We start from the raw sequence: 21,489 nt of genomic DNA on the forward strand, positions 1-21,489 counted from the left end.
TATCGCTCCAACTATAGAACTGTTTCCTCTTTAGAATCCTGCCAATATGTAACACGCTCTATCGAAATCAGTCGGAAGTCACAACGGCTCATTTCAAAATAAACGTGGATTTGCGTAAAAAAAATAGTTTTTCGGGGTTCGGTGTTTTTTTTATTTTAAATAAACAAAGTCTCGGCTTTCAGAATAGGAAACTTTTATTTCCAAAATCACACGATAAATACATTTTTGAAGCTTGTAAAGGGAAGAAGACAGGCACAGTGCTGTTCCGCAGCGCCGCCCCCCCCTCCCTCCGGCTGACATTATGAATGTAAGGCGTATAGTAATCATAGATAACACGGCAGGGTCCGTTACAGTTTGTTTTCATCTGATTTCAATTAAACCAATTCTTGGCTTTCAGAATATTAAAATTGTTCCGGCAAATTCAGATGATAAATACAACTTTGAAGCTTGTAACGGCATAATTACAAGCGGAGAACGGAGTAACTTAACGTCACAGCAGGCATAACAGCCGGTGTTTCTCATGAGTGTTTTCCCCGGGAAACAAACAATACACACAGTGGCGGCCGGCCCATAGGGGCGCTAGGGGCGCCGCCCCACCTCTTCCCACATACAAAAAAAAATATAAAAAAAAATATTAAATACATTTTTTTTTTTTCAAAAGATATATATTTCAAAAATATATATATTTTATATTTTTTATTTGTAATGGACAAGGTAAATATCATACAATTGGTATCAGTAAAATGTATAATCTACAATAAAATCTTGTTTAAAATTGTGTTACGATGTCTGAAGTTACTGATAAGTCACATGTTTCCTGCCTGGCCTTGCCCTTGGCATTAGTTTATCATTACGGGGCGCTGCCCCCGAGCCAAACAGCAGCAACCAGCACGTTGCAAAAGTCTCAATAGTAAACTGCCGCCGAAACATAATTTCAGCCAATCAGCGCCGTCAAATATTTTGGTCACGAGAGCGCTCACGTTGGCGCCCACGTTGCTTACGTGCGTTGACGTGAGTTGTTTTTTAGACTCGTGAGGAACTGGGGTAGTATCTATAGTAACGCAGTGTAGGTGGAGCCGTGACGTTATCTTCAATGAGCTCCCCAGAAAAACAACACAGCCGTTAGCTCTTAGCACTCAGAGTTCACAGCTCTTCATATCTGTTCAGAAACTAGACAAAAGTTAAACAAGTACAAACCATATACTGTCTGTGTCATGGAGAATACAGTCGCTGGTTTATTTATGTTTGTATAGGCCGTTGTTGTGAGTGTGGACGGTCGGAGCATTTCAAACGTTAGCTTAGCCAAATCTCCATTAGAAAACACGCATTTTAAAAGGTTTTTCGCCTGCCGTCTGTCTGCAGACTTGTCAAAGCCTTAATTCATGGTTTTTACTAAGCGGTATCAGTATGTTGTTACTTCGGCATCATTTTGAAACGTGTATTACAATTAAATCACGGTCAAATATGTTCATCTTGTTGTAGTTATAGCCCCCTTGACAGCGATTCTCTCTAGTTTAGACTGCGGTCAAGCCAGCCTCCACTCGTGATATTGCGGTGCGCGAATATCCTATGCATTACGGTAGAGTCAAAAAAAATCCTCCCTCTGTGTTTAGATGAGAATAAAAAAAACTGTCCAGTATCATAGATCCATCTCACTCCAGGTTGATAGCAGGACACCCCATCTAGTCACTCAGAAAAAATCAGGACATTCTGATGTACAGTTTGAGTGACTAGATGGGGTGTCCTGCTATCGCCCTGGAGTGAGATGGATCTATGATACTGGACAGTTTTTGTTTTATTCTCATCTAAAAACAGGGATGATAGCTCATACAATAGAGATTTCAAAGGTCTTTTATTTTGAAACTCTACATCAGAATGTCCTGATTTTTTCTGAGTGACTATATGGGATGTCCTGCTATCACCCTGAAGTTAAATGAGTCTTTGATACTGGACAGTTTGTTTTATTCTCATCTAAACACAGAGGGATGATTTTTTTTTACTCTACCGTAATGCATAGGATATTCGCGCACCGCAATATCACGTGAGGGCTGGCTTTACTAGGTTTTCCCGAGTGGAGGCTGGCTTGACCGCAGTTAGTTTAGCATACTCAGCCCGACTCAGCCTGGTTGTTCCTGGCCCTAGAACCACGATTTTATGGGGCCATTACATCACCAGAAGTCCCAATTTAAGGGGTCATTTCTCCCCCCCAAATTTTTTTTACTCACTATATCAACAGCCCCACCAAAGATATTTTCCACCAGCTGCCACTGAATACACACAAACGCAAAAGTACACAACCACACACACGTACACACTAGGGGTTTCACAACTACCAATATTTACTAGTCGAAACGTTTTTCAAAATAGCAGTCGACTAGTCGTTACGTCATAATAAAGACACACAAAGAGAGGTTTACAACTGTATTTTCTATTGGAACTCATACAGTAACATTAAACAATGGATTTTAATTTTTGTTACATGGCTGAGTAAATAACAAACAGTAACTGGACTCACCAAAATCGACAGCAAAAAACTTGTTTACATAAATGCCACGTAAATCCAGTGCGCAACACTTTATTCGCTGTCCTCCACGATAACGTCCACCTTTCCATATTTTTGGTTTGGTTTGAACACCAACGCATCGACATGTGAGGGAAGGAGGCTTGACCGCTTTCGGGTGATAGTGTTGCCTGCCAGGGAAAAAACCCTCTTACTCGGGGTGCTTGTGGCTGGAATAGCCAGGTAGCTCCTCGAAAGCGGGGGAAGCGGTGCACGTTTTCTGCCCACCACTCCAGTGGATTGTCCATTGTGGGGATATGCGGTGTCCGCTGGCAGTAATCCCGTAGCTCATCATCCGCATCACTGTTGACCCGTGTTTTCTTGCTGTTCGTTTGCCTCTGTTCAGTGCTGACGCCGGTCCGTTGCTCACTGGTGCTAGCATTACTGCTACTGCTAGTGCTAGCTGTCGGCAGCGGGTCTTTCATCTTCAGATGGTTGCGCATAGCAGATGCATTTGTATTGTACTTCAGTACAGCTGTACACAACTGACACTTCACTGTGGAGTTGGTTACATCTTCGTTTAAGTACTGCCATACATAAGAATGTCGGAGGTGTTTGAGCATTTTGCAGCACCTCGTTTACCTAAAAAATTTTCACGACTAGTTGACTTGGGCCTACAGCGCCGACTAGTGCTAAAGGTAGTCGACTAGTCGATTAGTTGGTGAAACCCCTAGTACACACACACACTCGCAAGCTTCCCCCAGACCAGTAATCCAAACGGAAATATCTTCCCTCCGTACTACTTTGATCATTTGCTCCGCTAATAATCAATCAGATCGATGGATTCCAGAGAAGAGGAAACTTTGAAGGCCTTTTTCTCAAAATGATGACTCTGTAACAATCATTATATAATGTGACATATTTTGCTTAATATTTGGAGTACAAAAACAATCCTGATATCATTAAAAAGCTAGCAATCTCCTATTGCCAACAGTGTATACAACTCAAAATGTGTCTTCGGGTCAATGCGACTGATTTTGATGGAGCAGGTCACATATGTAAGTAAGAGTTTTGATCCTCTTTGAGTCAGACGCGATGTGATTCAGTGTCTCTCTGAGAGTGGTCACATGATGTTTAATGTTAGATTATGGAATGGACCCACGCCAGGGGAAGAATAAACCGTTCTAGACTTCTTCTTTTTTTAAGACTGCCACTTTATGATGCAACTTCCTTCTTTTTGTGTATAAGAATTGTATGTTGTACTGTGTGGGGAGTGTTATTTTATCTGATTTGCCAGTGTCAAAGACACATTTCATTATGTTAATGTAATGGACAATAACGTTTTCTGAGTCACTGATGGAAGTGTGTGTGTGTGTGTGTGTGTGTGTGTGTGTGTGTGTGTGTGTGTGTGTGTGTGTGTGTGTGTGTGTGTGTGTGTGTGTCAGGTGCACCGGAAGCAGCAGGAGGAAGAGATGAAAGTGAAGATGGCGACCGACCCGAGGATGAAGAGGTACCGGCGTTGGATGAAAAACGAGGGGCCGGGCCGGCTGACGTTCATTGACGACTGAAGCCCCCCCCCCCCCCCCCCCCCCTGCTCTGTCTGTCACATACACACTGCCTCAGTGCCAACACACACCGTGTGGTGTGCAGAAAGATCACCTATGCCTGTTAATAGAGAGATATTTTCATAGCCACTTCTGAGTGGAATAAACTGTGCGGGGGCTTCAGATTTATCACTTTTTTCATCATGCAATTTTCCCCCCCAAATTCAATGTTATTGATATCTTTTGTTTTTGTCCTGCCGGTAAAAGCAGACGATGAATGAGTAGTGGTGTCTCCGTTTTTGTACGACGGCTTTCTGCTCACTGACATCAAACAGCTGCGAGACGATAAGAGCCAGAACCACGAGGAAACCCTCTGACTGCCACCTGCTCACTCTCAAAGGGAGAGCAGTAGCATTTATTTCTCACATGATGAATGCACCAGGGCCAGGGAGTATTCTTGAAGACAGCGATGTTTGGTTAAATCCTCACTTTGTATTCCCTGTGTACCAGGATCTTAGCTCTGTCCAAAGTGAGAAAACACACCTTCAACAACTGCAAAGCTTTGTGTGTGTCATGCTCTTAACCTATAATGAACACATGTTAAAAAAGGAAACATGACTTGCTACAAGATACAAGAAGGAAGTGGTGAAGAGATGAAATGATATCCATCTTCTCACGTTGTTGACCACAGCAACATGAGCTGCAGATCTTCTGTTGGAGCGTTGCTATCAGAACAAAATGTCTTACTGTGTAATGGAAGCCAAAGTCATAGCTGCCTGCTTGTGTAAACTGTGAATGGCAGATATTTATCACAAGCACTTTGGTATTGTGCTTTCCGCTGTTTCTACAGAAGTCCAAGAGTTGGTTTTAAATTATATTTATTGCCTCACATTTCTCTGTTCATTTGGGGTCTTTGGTGTTGAGGCGGCTAAAATCATTCTGTAACTACAGCCTCATACAGTCTGTGGTATGAACAAAATGTAGTTTTTTAATAAATACATTTAAAAACAGTTTAATTGTTGCTGACTCCATCTTCTGAAAAGCATCAGTGGCTGGGCTTGGTTGCCGTGACAACTTCACTGCTATATAAAACTGCTCATATTACCAAGGTCTGTGCATTATCTTAAGACGCCAGAGGCCTGTACTATGAAGCCGGATGTTCGCTTGGCGAGCTAACTTTAGAAACTCTGGGTTTTCGGTCCTACGATGCTGGTTCACTTCTTACTGGGCTAGATCTCCATGGTAACTTATGCTGAACGAAGCAGGTTTGTTTCCAGGATAAGAGATCAACTCAGTGAAAGCACCGCCTTTGCACAGTAAGTCATATTACAGGATAAAGGGAATACAGAAAAACTGCCGTTGCAGGAAAGACAGCCAGCAAAAATCTGTGTGAACATGAAAATTAATAGAATATCACCATCTTCAGAGCAATCCGACTAATATAACATTAGCGTTAAGAAAGCTTAATTAAATATCTGCCACAACATAAGTAACCGGATCAAAGTAAATTACGTACAGTCCGCGGCACTGAGTGCAGACGTCTATGTGTCCCATTATCATTCATATCACATCATAATGTAGGCCTATCATATTGTAGCCTTTATTTATCCAGGTAAAAAATCCCATTGAGATCAACGATCTCTTTTACAAGGGAGACCTGCCGCACACTGGTAACACACAGAAAACAAAAAGGACACAGACACGTACATAATGACAGGGGTACAATTTACAAACGTATTCACGAAGACAGGTACCAGGAATATCAAATATCATTTCATCCAGCTGTGCTTTAAAATGATGCAGGGGAACCAAAATGCTAATTTTCAAAATGTTTTGCAGAGTGTTCCAAGATAGAGGAGCTGCGCACATAAAAGCTTTCGTGTCTAAAACAGTCCTAGCACAGTCTTGGTACATGTAATAAAAACACATCCTGGGATCTTAGGTAATAGCTACTTGCGACTCTGTGATATCAGTGAGCAGATGTAAGGTGGTAGTTTACCCAGCATGGCTTTATAAATGAACATGTACCAATGACTGAGCCTCCGAACAGTAATTGAAGGCAGACCTGCCATGGCATACAGGGTACAGTGATGAGTAAGTGCTTTTTAATACTAAGATATTTATAACAGGTAACCACTTCAAGTACTTTTCTTTGCGGAGTAACAATATTCAAAGTTGTGTCTTTTTGGCTTTTGAAAATAGCATTACTTTAGTTTCATCCACATTTAAAAGAAGCTTAAGCTCCGTGAGCTGCCTCAGGATAATATTAAAAACAGCCTGTAATTTAACAACAGCCTCCTTAATGGAGGACCTGCACAGTACATCACGGTATCGTCAGCATAAAAATGTAAAGCTGCTCCATCCACATTTTGACCTAAACTGTTGATATAGATTGAGAATAAAAGTGGACCGAAAACGTAATGTTTAACCACTCAGAAGACAGCCCATCAAAAATGAATACATTGGGGCCTTTCAGAGAGGTAGTTCACAAACCACCCCACTGCATGGCTGGATATGCCAATACTGAGTAGCCTCTGCTTTAAGATGCAATCTTTCGACGGTATCGAAAGTTTTGGAAAGATCAATACACAGAGCTGCACAACTCTGCTTATTGTCTAAGATATTAGCAATATCATTCACCACTTTCATTGTCGCAGTGATGGTGCTATGTTGCTTTCTGAAACCTGACTGATGTTTACATAGGTCATTGTTACTTAAAAACACCCTTACCTGCTCACTCACTAGGTTTTCAAGAACCTTGGCCAGAACTGACAATTTAGAGATGGGCCTATAATTATTTAATAAAATAGCCTCCTTACCTTTTAGTAGAGGAAGGACATAAGCTGACTTCCATATTTTTGGAATTGTGTTTGTGCTGAGGGAGAGGTTAAAAAAAGAAGAGGTGGAGCAATACAATCTGCAGCTATCTTTAAAAAGAAAGGTTCTAAGTTGTCTGGACCAGCCGTTTTTTTAGGATATAACTTGGTTAAAGCTTCACGAACGACTTCAATAGAAAAAGGAAAAAAACTGAAAGGGGTTTCCAAACCACGTTTTTCAGAGTCACAGACTGTGGTGTTCACAGAAGCAGAGTTAGTGACAGAATCAAACAGAGAGCCACAGGACACAAAATGCTCATTAAACCAATTTAACATAGTGGCCCTGTCCGATATAGTGCCAGATGCTGTGGTAAGGCACGGAGGTAGCTCATTACATGATATCACCAGTGGATATCGATTTTATGGCTTTCCAAAATGTTCTAGGATTATTCAGGTTCTTTGTGGTAACTGACAGATAATGCTTAGATTTAGAACTTTTGATTTTTGATGTGATTCCTTAGCTGCCTAAAACGCAGCCATTCTACCTCTAAGCCTGATTCCATAGCCTTTGCCCAGGCCTTGTTTCTCTCATGTAGGAGACTAGACAATTCAGCAGAAAACCAAGGATTGTCACGTCCCTTCACTCTAAATGTACGCAGGGGTGCATGTCTATCAATGATCTCCATAAAACCAAGATAAAAATAAGACCATGCAGTTTCTACATCAGCACACAGATCGATTTTTCCCCAATCAAACCCAAACAGATCATGTACAAAACCCTGCTCCACAAAATGTTTTGTTTCTCTCTTAATGATACACTTTTGGACTTTTGTCTCCCTAATTGTTGCTACAACACAGTGGTCACTCAAATCATTAGCAAATACTCCCACAGATGAGTATTTATGGGGAACATTAGTTAAAATTAGATAAATTAAGGAGGATTTATTTTGGGACTTAATGTTAGGGCAAGTTGGACTGTCTATAATCTGAGTAACATTCAAAGAGATACAAAGGTTTTTAAAATCCTCTGACACTGCAGTTAACCAGTCCCAGTTAAAATCTCCAAGTAGCACTATTTCCTTGTAGTCAAGTTGTGATAAAAGTTTTGCCAATGAAGACAAGGAGTCCTTGAGAGCTGAGGGGGGTCTGTAACAGCCCACCAATATGACCTGTTGGCCCTTTGCCACGATATTTAAGGCTAAACATTTTAGTTGTTTACTAATTGATTTTGAAACCAATATGGTTACACTAAACTTATTCTTCACATAAATGGCAACGCCACCACCTTTATTAAGTTGGTCGGTATGATATATGTTTCCTTATCTGAGTCAGCTTCCTTGAGCTTCTTGAGCCGTATTTGGCCGTGCAACACTCACAGTGTCACATACTGTATGCAGAAGTATTATTTTAAGCAACACATTAAGTTGACGAAACACTCGAGTCAAATGTAATTAAAGTCAGATCGTGTCTTAGACGGGGAAGTGATATCATAAACCTGTTAATGTACGCATTCAAACTTTTTTTTTACCAGCTGTATTCACCTTGCAGTTGCAGCTATGTAGCTTTTATCCTGGATAAAGTGTTTAAGTCATGGATGTTTAAAGTTTAACTTCTTCATATTTGAAAATGTATCTTTCGATCCCGTTTGAATTGTGCCATGAATTACACATATGATGTTTGTCAATCTTAAAAAATAATTTCCATGTCGAAAAAGTCAGTTTGTCGTAAAACTGTTGAAATATTATAAAACTATGAAAAATACGCAACTAGAAGACTACAAATCCCAGAGTAAGTGATGTCATTACTGATGTCATAATTGTTTTCCTCCACTAAATATGAGAGGTAGCTAAGATAAGATAACTTTAACAAGATGCCTGTGTGCTTAGTACCAGGTTGCATCCATACAGCAATGGGTCTTGCTCGTTCTTTCGCTTCCCGTCTGATGAAAGGACCAGGAGCGGCTGGATCAAGTTAGCTACCTAGCTAGTAGCTAGCACGTTAGTTAGCATTACAGCCTTAGCCTTGTCATTTTGATTAGCCTTAAAATGAAGTAACATTAACAACATTTTAAACAGTAAGAGTAGTGTTCATATTTCGTGAACCCTTTGAAGAGTACTGTCACACCGGTGTGATCATTCTATAATACAGGGGTTCCCAAACTTTTCAGCCCGCGACCCCCAAAATAACAGTGCCAGAGACTGTCGACCCCTGTCAGCAGGAATATCTCCGCAATGGAGCGAGCTTAAAGGTCCCATGTCATGCTTTTCTGGTTATTACCCGTCCCCTTCTGTGTTATGAAGGTTTTTATGCATGTAAACGGTCTGCAGAGTCACAAACCCTCAAAGTACACCCTGTAGCGCAGGGGTCTCCCACCTTTTTTAGGATGAGAGCTACTTTCAAAAAATAAAACAAGTCGTGAGCTACTTTTACTCCTCTTTTTTTGTTTTTTGCAGTGTATATATTTAGCACATTTTAACATTATTATATGCTTACCTTTAACCTTTGTGTGCTGTTTGGGTCTGTGGGACCCGTTTTCAGTGTTTACTAAAAGAAAATGTATGCAATTTAATTATTTTAACCTGCTTTATTTGGGGGCATGCACCCCTGGGAAGATTTTTGTTTTTTAAAGTTGAAGTTAAATGCATCAATCTTTGAGCACAACATGAATTTATGGATACAGCTCTCAACACTCATATGAAAGGGAGCTGTATACTTTTCAATAATCCAAACATCTTTAGAACACACAGGGAGGCGTGTGGCGCAGTGGAGTAGTGCGTTGGTGTTCGGATCAGGGGAGCACAGGTTCAAACCCCGCTGCAGTCAGCATGTGGTTGTGTCCCCGGGCCAGACACTTCACCCCAAATTGCTCCTGTGGGGATTGTCCACAGTATTGAGTATAAGTCACTTTGGAAAAAAACATCTAACAAGTAACATGTAAAGAATATGATCACAACCAATAACAAATCATTTAAACTTGTTTATTTTTATCTTATTTAAGTTAGCATTCTTTATTTCTTTATGCATATTTTACTAATCACATAATTTTAAACTTTTTTTTTTTTACTGTCTTATAGTACACATTGGAATGATTTCTTACTTTATTTTGTACATCTATATTAAATAGATAAATGTGTGCTCTCTCTAGCTCTCTCTCTCCCTCTGTCTCAAAAAAAGAATAAACATATTTGTAAAGTGGGGGGACACAAACGGGATTTTGAAGAGTGGGGGGGACATGTCCCCCCTGTCCCCAGTGGAAATTACGCCATGCGTGTGTGTGCGTCAAGTGCAATAAATATATATGCAAGTTGCAACACACACAGAGTAAAACTCTGCCCCTCATGTGCTGTATAGGCTGGCATGACTAGGCTGTGTTCAATGGGGCTGATGTGTTGTGTAGATTCTGCCAGAAGGAAAATCACGGTTAAACTCCTTATGAAGCGGTGAGCTGCCGCTCCACATTGCTTTTCTTCCCGACTGCAACGCTGGTCCCGCAAATCAAGCAAGAACGTGATTGGTCGATATTCATTGTGGGGGTGGGGGTGGGGGGAGGAGGGGTGTTAGATAGATATAAAGTTGTAGTAAGTAGATAGAACTCGCTATGATTGAGGTTTCGTTTATGCATAGGGTAGATTCTTTTAATTTCATTTCTTTTTTTGTTGTGTGTATTTTTTATATGTTGGATTTGCTTGGCGAGCTACTTATTGAGAGCTTGCGAGCTACCGGTAGCTCGCGATCGACGTGTTGGAGACCCCTGCTGTAGCGAGTAAAACTCTAACACAGAAAATACCTCCCCAAAACGCCTCGTTGGAGATACGTCATTGTCCATTTGATTCTAACGGGGACGCATGATGTCAACCCTACCCGGAACGCAATGGACCAATCCGTGGAGCCGTTACGTTACTTCCGCGGAGCCGTTACGTTAAGCCCCCGCTGATTGTTCCAAATTGACCAATCCACGGACTTCCTCACACACACACACTCAGTGCAAGCAGCTCTGCTGATTTCTCCTCCCTGTCTGCAGGCTGATAACAGACCGTTGGGATCGGGGCGAAATTCTCTCTGCAGACCCATTCTCACAGCGTTTATCAACCTTTTTCTTACTCAATATCAAGCCACACTTATTGTTTTTACTTTGGCTGTGACTTTGTGTGTGCTCAGGATGAGTTTGGCTGTGTTTGGCTGTGTATCGCTAAACAAGGAAACGTCCCGACCAATCAGAGCACACTGTGCTCACAGGGAGGGTGGGGGCTGGAGCTACTGGAGTTACAACGAGCCGTTAAAGGCAGAGAGTGAAATTCTGTGAATTTTGTAGTTTACAGAGATGCTGTATGAGAAACCAATGTGAGTTTGGAAAATTGCACAATATAAATCTATTCTAGTAGACCTCAACAATGGAATTATGATCAGTGGAAATTGCCATGACATGGGACCTTTAAGTTTCACTTTACGTTTTTTTATTTTTGTTTTGTAGGCAGACCATGCAGGCCAGCCCGATGGTCACCAAGGTTCATGTTTTAATAGCATTTTTACAAGAAAAGCCCACGCGAGCCTAACGTGAAAAAATTGCTTAGACCTCAGAGTTAAAGTTAGGCCTGCGACCATAGTTTTACTGTATTTTGTTTTGAAAATCCACAGCGGAGGTTTGTGTCGTACTACATGCGGTGTATTTAGCATATCTCTCAGTAGCCAACGATCTGATCTGTGAGTCTGTTGGATAGGACATAAACTCCGTAATAAATGTAGTCTACATTTCATAAGAGGTAAAACCTGTGAGCATTTTAAATCGGATTTGAACTAAATGCTTATCTAATCTGTAGTTGTATTTGTATTGCTGATTTATTGTGTGAACGAGGCGATATAGAGAAGGTTAAGCTGTCATTATTAGGCTGTTATGTACTGTTGGAGTGGTAAGCAGGCCTATTGTTTTTGGATATTTGTGGAGTTAGGTGGTCCGTGAGTGTTTTTTATTGGTTAAGTGGTCCTTGGTATAGGGCTGCTCGATTATGGCAAAAGTCATAATCTCGATTATTTGGGTCGATAATTGATATCACGATTATTATTATAACACGGGAGGCGTGTGGCGGAGTGAGCTCTGCGTTGGTGTTCGGATCAGGGGGTCACAGGTTCAATCCCCACTGCAGTCAGCATGTTGTTGTGTCCCTGGGCAAGACACTTCACCCCAAATTGCTCCTGTGGAGATTGTCCACAGTATTAATTATGTAAGTTGCTTTGGATAAAAGCATCTAACAAGTAGTGGCTTCTGGTCATTAGGGGCAGGTGGTCAGCAGAAAGTATTAAAAATAATGATTACAAAATAATATATATTTTAAGATCATGTTTAATCATCTGAGTCGTCTGTTGTTAACTATGTTCGTTATTCTCGCGTCCAGGAGAGAAGCTTTAAAAATGAGACTAAATGGAGTCTCTGAGAAGATTCAAATGGGATACTTTAATTTTTTTTAAAAAGGCGCGGTAGTGTTACAAGCAGAATATTGTTCAGGTGAGGAGAGAAAAGCTGCAGCTCCCTCTAGCAATGGCGGCCGTGAAGAAGAGCCACACAAGTCTTCGTACTTCCCGCTTCCTGGCTGTTCGCTTCTCCTCTCTGGGAGCTGTAGTGACGTAGGGGACTCCCCCCTCGTTCTTCTGAGTCCGATCTGATATGGCGTTATACGGAGGATTCCGACATTTTACATTCATTGCTTACTTCCACATGCCTCTTCTCCTCATATTCTCTTTCATCACTTTTCATTTAACACATTCTAAATGCTGTTATTCGTACTTTAAAAATACTGGAAATACTTCACGGCATTTTGGTTTCCGGTGGAGTTCCGGATGTTGTCACATGCTACCCACGTCTGTAAACAATAGTCTATTCAAATAAACTACCTTCATTTAATATTCAGCATGGTAGTATCTCGACATCTATAGTTGTAGTGTTAAATCAGTAGGTTTCGGTTTGCACCACTCCATGTCATTTCGCTACTAAATTCACCTCTTTAGGAAATCGTATATTAGCCACATGCTAAATGCTAACCGGAGATGAAGGATTATCAGAAAAAAGCTTAACTGGTTGTGCACGAGAATTTCTTTTTTTTTCAGTATAAAACAGCGTTTAAACTGACGGTATGTTTAAGCTACATTATACCTTCAAAACATTGATTTTAATTTCTAACAGTCCCTCCTTACACACCTAAAAGGTGTGTATCTAATACTGAAATCAATGAGTTCTTCATCTGAACTTTGCATAGTACATAACTCATGTTACAAACCTACAATCAAAATGGAATGGTTAAATAGCCTTAACTTTACAAAAATACAAAAAATACTTTGACTGTGCTCAAACATAAACGTTTTCCCTTGTGCATAACTTCTATTGTTTACATTCAATATCATTCTTCAAATATTGCAGCAATGGCTTGGTATTAGAACATTTCTTCCTCCCTCCTTTCACAGAAACCGTTCCCATACCACGCTCAGTGTTAAGGCACTTGTTTTTTACAAAGTGAAAAGAAACAAACTATTTTAGAATAGCAATGATTTATAAAACATGAGATCCACCATATTGGAATAGTATAAAGTAATAAAGAATAAAATAAAGTATCTTGGATTGGCAAAGTAAATTGAAAAATAAAAATAAACTGTCTTGGAATAGTGTAAAGTAAATTGAAATGGATTCACTCCATTTTAGAATTTTATTTTGCTCACTTCTTCACATGATTTAATTTAAAGAATCACACCGGCTGGACATTCATTGATCAATCTCATCTCCGAACATCCATATCATTTAAACTAACTCATCATTGTCATCAACATCTGTATACGGGGTGGGTCGTCTTGTTCTGCTAGCATTTGTAACTGTCTCCTCATGAGAAATGTACCCTCCCTCCTTTCATACCATTTAAGGTATGAAAGTAATATGTTCTCAAGAAGGGGCCGTTGTGCGTTCTACTCTGGGGTACGGTATTCTAGACAGTAATTTCTGGGAGAAGATTTTGGTCAGTTACAACAGTTGTAGAATTTCATCACTTAAAAGTTCCTACTAAGTACTTTTGGGTGGTCTGTTCTAATGCAGTGATAAAGTCCCTGAAATGGTGTGAGAACCGGTGGAATATCAATAACGAATTATACAAATTATTTTCAATTATGGTCTACTTAAATAACTATGCTAACCCCTTTAACAGTGTGTGGAACCTTGGGTGCCCGAGCATGTGATAATTACTCCCTCCTTTAACAAGGATTTTAAAAACGGAAGTCATTTCATTAATGGTTTGTAGTTCAATTCAGGAATTTTCACTTATGGCAGATATGTTTCTCCTTTAAATAACATCTCTAAAAGTCAGGTCATCTGGTGAATGGATGACCTTTAGGAGCTGGTGGCGCTTGTCTTTTAAAACTCATACTCTGGTGCTGTGCGCTCCCTGTGAAGCTGCAAGTAAGATTTAAAACATCTGCAGGGTGGGTCGAGCGACCCCTTCTCCCTGAACGATATTTGTTGTAAAATATGCACCATCACAATGAGTGATCCAAGGCCCCCCATGTATTACTCCCAATTATATTAGTTTTTTTTATTAAAATGTGCAATCTCTCTTTGCCCAGTGTCTTTTTAAAACTCTACATCTTGGAAGAAAAACAAATGTTATTTCCACCTTAATCTTCCCTCCTGAGGTAATAACCATGCTACAATGGAGAAATCAATACTCTAGATTGGAATACTATCTTTGGCTTGGTACAAGCTCTACCTTTAACATTTTTCATACAAATAAAGATTTGTCTACTCTTATAGAGTGGTTCCTAAAAAAAACTGTAGATTTGAATTGTAACAAATTAAATCTTCCCTGGTTCACACATGAATAAAAATCTCTTAAAGAATAATTTGTTCATATGATGAAAAGATTGAATAATATGTTCTACCCTCAGTGTGTTTTTAGGGTTATTTAATAGTTTCCTCTTTCTTTCTTTATAAATTCACCAATTGATTAATTCATGGTTAATAAATCTTTTTCTTTACGTATTTCTTGTTGGTGAATAAGTGTGTTTATGTGTAAACTCACTCACTCCCGTTTTCCTTCTCTCCCCCTCTGGTTGTCAAGCCAAGACCCCCTCACGTTCTGCCGGACCACGCCAACTCCTCCGTCCTGTCCTCTTCTCCGTCCACCTTCTCCTCAGTCCATCCGCTCTTGGATCCTTCCGCTGTAACTCTTTTGAGTGGCCCAACTGCTTTGCATTTAATCTCCTCCTTTACAGTCTCTACTTTGTTGCATGGAGGGCGTATTCCGCTCTCATGTCCCACACTCTGCTCTTGTGCCCAATCCCTTGGCTCAGCTTGGAACTTCATGTCCTGTGGCGGACCGATGAGAGTGTGCCTTTTATGTCACTTGTAGTTCTGGATTCTTCAGGTGGAGATGGTTCTGGATAAAGTCTTGTCATTGTTGGTTCAGCTCTGGTTCTCTGTCTGTTCGATGGAGAAGGAGGAGTCTTCCGTGGTGAGGTCTTTTGTCTGCTTGGAAGTTGGGGTCGTAGCGTTCTGACAGGCGGAGAGATAGAGAGAGAGAGATCTCGGGACGCATTATCTATAGTTAATTCTAACACACTGAGGTCAAATAAATCCAACCTTTTCCACTCTATTTTCCTAATCTTACTATCCATCTTAGCTGTCAAATGTCATCTAAACACAATTCATGCCTACTAATAATTTTACCATATCCCTAAACATTGCTTTCACCCACTGTAACATGTTTACTCCAATTAACTCTTTCTGGAAACCATTTTCTTCTATACATTTAAATACCTACATGTTTCAAGCACCACATATTTCACACACTCTAAAAGAACGTCCCCATATTTTTCTCCATCATTTTAAATCTCACTGTTATTTAGAACATAAGTAACTTTTGTGACTGGACATATCTGCAATGTTGCCACTATCTGCTGGGAAATCTTGTTCATAGAGTTTGTACGTACAAAGCTGTACTTGTGGGTTAGTAGCCTGTTTCTACTGTAATCATTTTCAATAATTGTGCTCAGGTCACCGGTCGGTTGTTCATAAACTTAACAGGGGGTGTTTCTGGTACAGACTAAAACATGGATCCAGTGTATTTAGAGATTCCCCTAATCCAGGGGTCTGCAACCTTTTTGACCAAAAGAGCCATTTTGCTGCTTTTTCCAAAACATGTTTTTGTCTGGAGCCGCAAAACATATTTCAAAGCTTGATAGCTAATAAAGTTGTATTTATTGTTATATCAGACAAAAACTACAGTTTTTTTGCATTTATTAGGCTATTTATTACATTATATAAAACTGTTAACCTCTAATAAGAAACAAAGAACTCCTACAGTATAAGGAGAATTAAAAATAATACACAGGCCTACTTTAAAATAAATTAAACACAGCACTTGGGGAGTCCTCTGCACATTTGAAGGAAAAAAAATATTATTAAAATGCGCCCACTTTGAAATAAATAAAACATATAGCTGCACCCTAAAAATAGTTAAAGGTAGGGTAGGTAAGAATGGAGAAACCAGCTCGACTGCGCTAGAATTTGAAAATACACAACCGGAAAAAATATGCCTCTTCCTTCAGACTTCCTCACAGAGCCCCTCCTCTAACACACACGAACGCGCGCATGACCAATGAGGCCACGAGATAAATTTGAGCACAGATGGAAGGCTGACAGGCAGGTAGGCCATCCAGTTATTTTAGCCGGGCCGGCTCAGATGATTGGTCGTGCTTTTTACAGCGCTACGGCTTCCAGAGATTAATTTTTGTATGTATTTATTGTCAAAGCATTTAATATATTCATTGCTATCGGGATGTTAAGAGCATTCCATGGAATATAACAAAAAGTGTTTTCTGAAATAAATTACATACCCCATTGAATTATGACCTATGATTATGACTGAAGATCGTCAGCTGTCTTCCTCTCCGTGTTGTTCCCGTTGTTCCTCGATACGTAAAGGCTGCAGTGCAGCACCTTTGACACACTTCTCTCTACATATCAAACATACCGGTAAACCAGCATCGTTTGCTGTGAAAGCATATAACTCTGTCCACACAGAATTAAATCCTGTGTTTCTCCTGTACTGTTCTTTGATTTATCCATTGGCTCATCGAGCCGGGGGTAAGGTTATTCACCCGCAGGAAAAGGCGCTCGTGCGGGACCTATAGCAGGATGTGACGCATATTTTAGTTGACCTAATTAATACCGTTTTGTTTTTTATTTATGTGTCACAGTATCACCTCAAAATACAAGATACGAAACATTTTCAACCATGCAACAAAATATAAATAGTCCTACAAATACTTTTATTTTATTTCCTTCCTATTTTTGTCTAAGCTCAAGGGAGCCAGAGCAGAGGGCTTAAAGGGCCGCATGCGGCCCGTGGGCCGCGGGTTGCCGACCCCTGCCCTAATCTGTTAATCCCCATCACTTACATTATCTCGATCACTTAAACCCATCTCATCATTTGATACAAGAACTGCATATAAGGGGGGTGAATCATCTTGATTATAACCGCCTCACCTTTGGGAACGAGTATTTCTAACTCCTCCTTTTGTTGCTCAGCTGATCTTTTGGCTCCGGGGATACGTGAAAGTCTCTGAAACACAGCTGGAGTTCTGTTAGTGATGTGGGCATTCTCTATGAGTGAACTAATGGTTCCATGTTTTACTTGATATTGTACTCCCCATCCAACCAACAAGGTGCCAAGTGTAATGAGCACAATCGACAATGCTATTCTGCCTCTTATCCCTAGGGGACCCCACAATTGGTTTGGCTTTGCTCTCGTCATCATCTCTATTTTATCCCTGGTTGTGTCCGTTACAGAATTTAAATAATGAGTACTAAAATAACATATACAAAAAATTGGACTCAGGTCACCGGTCGGTTGTTCATAAACTTAACAGGGGGTGTTTCTGGTACAGACTAAAACATGGATCCAGTGTATTTAGAGATTCCCCTAATCTGTTAATCCCCATCACTTACGTGATCTCGATCACTTAAACCCATCTCATCATTTGATACAAGAACTGCATATAAAGGGGGTGAATCATCTTGATTATCACCGCCTCACCTTTGGGAACGAGTATTTCTAACTCCTCCTTTTGTTGCTCAGCTGATCTTTTGGCTCCGGGGATACGTGAAAGTCTCTGAAACACAGCTGGAGTTCTGTTAGTGATGTGGGCATTCTCTATGAGTGAACTAATGGTTCCATGTTTTACTTGATATTGTACTCCCCATCCAACCAACAAGGTGCCAAGTGTAATGAGCACAATCGGCAATGCTATTCTGCCTCTTATCCCTAGGGGACCCCACAATCGGTTTGGCTTTGTTCTCGTCATCATCTCTATTTTATCCCTGGTTGTGTCAATTACAGAATTTAAATAATGAGTACTAAAATAACATATACAAAAATTTGGACTCTTTTTCAGATGTAAAACAAAAAAAGGTTTTCACATTAATGTACAATCTATACAAATCTATAGACAATTCGTCTTTTGAGCTGTTTCTATATTTATCTTATTTCTATTTATTGTTTTGTTCCAGCTCTGCCAAATCAGTCCTAACTCCCAATAATGTTCTGGAAGTTGCCAGTGAAGGGTGACAATGTGTGAGGTGGTGTCAATTTGCTCCTTTTTCTTTACCTTTAAACCGGAGCGTGTGTGAAGTTCATTACAACTTTTCACGCTTCCGTCCACCGGGGATGAGCCCACTGTCTTTTGTGAACTTTCACCCTCACCCAATCACCTGGCCGAACAGGAGTCTCTTCTGGTGTCTCTTCTGGTGTCTCTGTAGTTTTCCTAGCCTGCTGTGTAGACAAAACTTGCATAATATTACTCAGAGTTCTGACATATTCATCCACTTCTATTTGTCTAATATCTAAAACTGGACCACTCCCTCCTTGGAGAAGGCCCGAGCTTCGGCATACCTCTTGTTGTTATGAGAACTATTGTTGACTACATGTTATTATTTATTAACTACAACGTCACCGAATCAACATATCTGTATAATCATGACACTCCCTCCTTTGAGCATAACATGCTCAATTAATATTGCAATGATTACCCTATTATGAACAGGACATGTAAAACCCATAACGTTGCATTAAATAAATATAACTTCTCCGTGTACCCATAAGGCTTACAAAAATATCGTATGATGTATGGCTTTCTGATGGTAAACTTCTATATTCACTAAAAAATCTGCCATTAGCACAAAAAATAGTTTACTTGTTTCAATAATGGCTTTTGTCATGGTATTATGCATCATCGTTGCTGCGAAAAACAATACCCCTTGTTTCGCTAATGCGTCTCAATAATTCTAGGATCAGAGGATGGTTGATACTGCTGAACTAACATATGATAAAATAATATTTCTCCAAACTGGAGGGGAAATATGAACTATTCTCACAGAGAGTGACCTGCATGAAGGGCTGGTGCCCCTCACTCAAATGAGATATTGCCTTACGCACTACATTATAAATCAGTACAGTTACTCAAGAATAAATAAATAAAGACTGATTCTTGAAACTATTGTAAAAACCCTACAACTTCTTCCTCCAAGCTCTCAATCAGTGTTATGTTATTTAATCTGCAGCTCAAAAACAGATACTTCAGACTGATATAAAATTGTGTTTATGAGAAATATGTAATCTGACTCCATAAATCACATAATTGTTTGATTAAAAACTACACTTCTACTAACAATAAATGAAGTTCCCCTTTAAACACAGCCCCGGTCTTCTGACGGGGTCTATCTATGTACTGGCTGGAAAATGTTGGGCCAGTTTCTGTCGCTCCGTTACTGTTCTCCCGCTAACAGTCACTCTCTAGTTATGTTGCGTTCTTGTTGACTTCTTCACTGCTTTGAGACAAGCGACCCTATTGGAACACCTCCCTTTGTAGCCAGACTTCACCACAGCAGAATCGAGTTTCTGTTTTCAGGTCTGGACAGCTTCACGTCAGGTGTATCGCCGCCCCTTGCATATTTTGGGTGGAAGCCCATCGTCTTGACCTCACTAGCTGTGTGGACACAATAGTTTTCTGTTTGGGGGAACAACATCACTCTTAATATATTTTCCTTCTCATAATTACAAAAATATTCTGCTAAATGTTCTACTATGTCTTAATCTTCTACTACTCTGTGGATGCTTTATGTGTAAATGCAATATTCTACTCACTATCTTTTAAATAACATTCAACCTCTCCCTCCTGTGGTGACATATGTGGCTCTATGTAGCTGGATTTCAAAATACCCTTTTGCTGAAGATGCATCACCTGGCGGTCTGGCCCTCTGAGCTTCCTCATTGTTCTGGTTGCTACCGGGCTGTCAGTGGCATTTGGTTCATGTTTGGCACACCTGTTCGTCTTTGACATCCCTGGGACCCCCTGCTTCTGTCGTCATCATGGAAACCTCCCTGGGGTAAATGCATGGAGGGCCGTTGTTTGCTGCATTGTTCTGCGGACACTCTCTGGACCAATGTCCCATTTGGCTGCAATGGTAACATCTCTCAAACCGGAAACCTCTTCCTCCTTTTTGTCGGTTCTGCATCTGAATCTCTGGCACTACTCGAGGTTGAACTGTTTGAGGTGTCTGCCCTGCCTTCTCTGGTTCTTTGGCTATCTTTGATGTAGCTGCCATTTGCCTTGCCGCTTTCTTGTTTTTATTAGCTTCGGTATCTTTCTCAGCTATTTGTATCTTCAAGAGTCTCAGTTGTAATGCTACCATTTCTGTCTTTTGTGTTTCTCTTTGTCGTCGTCTTTCTTCTGTGATTTCTTCTAATCGTATGTTCTCTTCCATCAGGTGTTTTGATTTACTGGTTAGCATTCTTACTTCATACTCCAACTCTTTGAGATGTTTGTCCGTGGAGACTCCATTCAACTGCCAGACTTCTCATATAAAACCAACATTCGGGGAGGGAGGAAGGACTTCGGCCAAGCTTAGATACAGCTTCGGAGTTTGGATAACTGGAGCCTCTTTGTTTTTTTTTCTGCTATGTCTTCCCTCACTGCCAGGTCTGCTACTTGGACCACATTTATGCTGTCTGCCAATAGGCTGGCATATTCCAGGTGGAGTATATCAGACTTGTAACTCTTATAAATCTTTCTTCAGCTTCCCTCCATGGTTAGCTGTTGTAGGCCTTTTTCGTGCTCATAGTCGAGTACTGTTCTTCTGTGGGCTTTTGTTGGTCCAGGTTGATCATCTGCTGGAATCAGTCCTCTTGTTTGCCACTGTTCCAACAGTTTCTCTCTTTGGTTCCATCTCTTCCGTCTTTTACTTGGAAAAGTCACACATCTGATCTGATTTTTACCCTTTCCTTGATATCTGCAGTTGAGCCTGGCTCTGCGTCTGGTCTCAACTTAGTTTCTGTCGGTGACATGCTCTCTTCCTATTTGAATGAAGTTATTAAGTTATCAAAGATCGAAGTACTAATCCTCCGACTAGCACCTTCGTTCCTGATAAATAATATCCTATGTCATCCGAAATTAACTTTAAATCTGGGTATTTTTTTTTTTTTTTAGTTGCTCAAGGTTTCCTTTTTTTTTTTTTTAAGTTATAGTTTTTTTTTTTTTTTTTATAAAATATTAATAAAATTAATTAAAATATAAAAATTATGCACATTTTAAAATATGA

The 21,489-nt window shown here is 40.2% G+C and overlaps 1 protein-coding gene and 2 long non-coding RNA genes across 6 annotated transcripts in view; 1 reads left to right on the plus strand and 2 right to left on the minus strand.

The window, feature by feature from the left end:
• The window catches only part of LOC307023996, a 208,560-nt gene that overhangs the window by 183,510 nt on the left and 3,561 nt on the right, over window positions 1–21,489 (minus strand). The gene's annotated exons all lie outside the window — the stretch shown is intronic.
• Window positions 1–21,489, plus strand: part of dnajc25 (DnaJ (Hsp40) homolog, subfamily C, member 25) — a 90,340-nt gene that overhangs the window by 8,914 nt on the left and 59,937 nt on the right. For 2 of the 4 annotated variants that reach the window (XM_079657730.1, XM_079657731.1), the window contains exon 5: window positions 3,946–5,054. The exons of the other annotated variants lie outside the window; for them this stretch is intronic. In XM_079657730.1, the coding sequence (XP_079513856.1) occupies window positions 3,946–4,068 (123 nt within the window). In that variant the 3' untranslated portion in view covers window positions 4,069–5,054. Of the gene's footprint in view, window positions 1–3,945; window positions 5,055–21,489 lie in introns of those variants that run through there. 4 annotated transcript variants of the gene reach the window in all.
• On the minus strand, window positions 9,865–21,369 carry LOC307023991. The gene is made up of 2 exons (XR_013803812.1): window positions 17,380–21,369; window positions 9,865–17,018 (listed from the first exon to the last, which is right to left on the minus strand). It is a non-coding gene; the product is annotated as an uncharacterized lncRNA (long non-coding RNA).

Source organism: Notothenia rossii (assembly GCF_949606895.1).
Source record: "Notothenia rossii genome assembly, chromosome: 11".
In the NCBI taxonomy this organism is placed as follows: domain Eukaryota; kingdom Metazoa; phylum Chordata; class Actinopteri; order Perciformes; family Nototheniidae; genus Notothenia; species Notothenia rossii.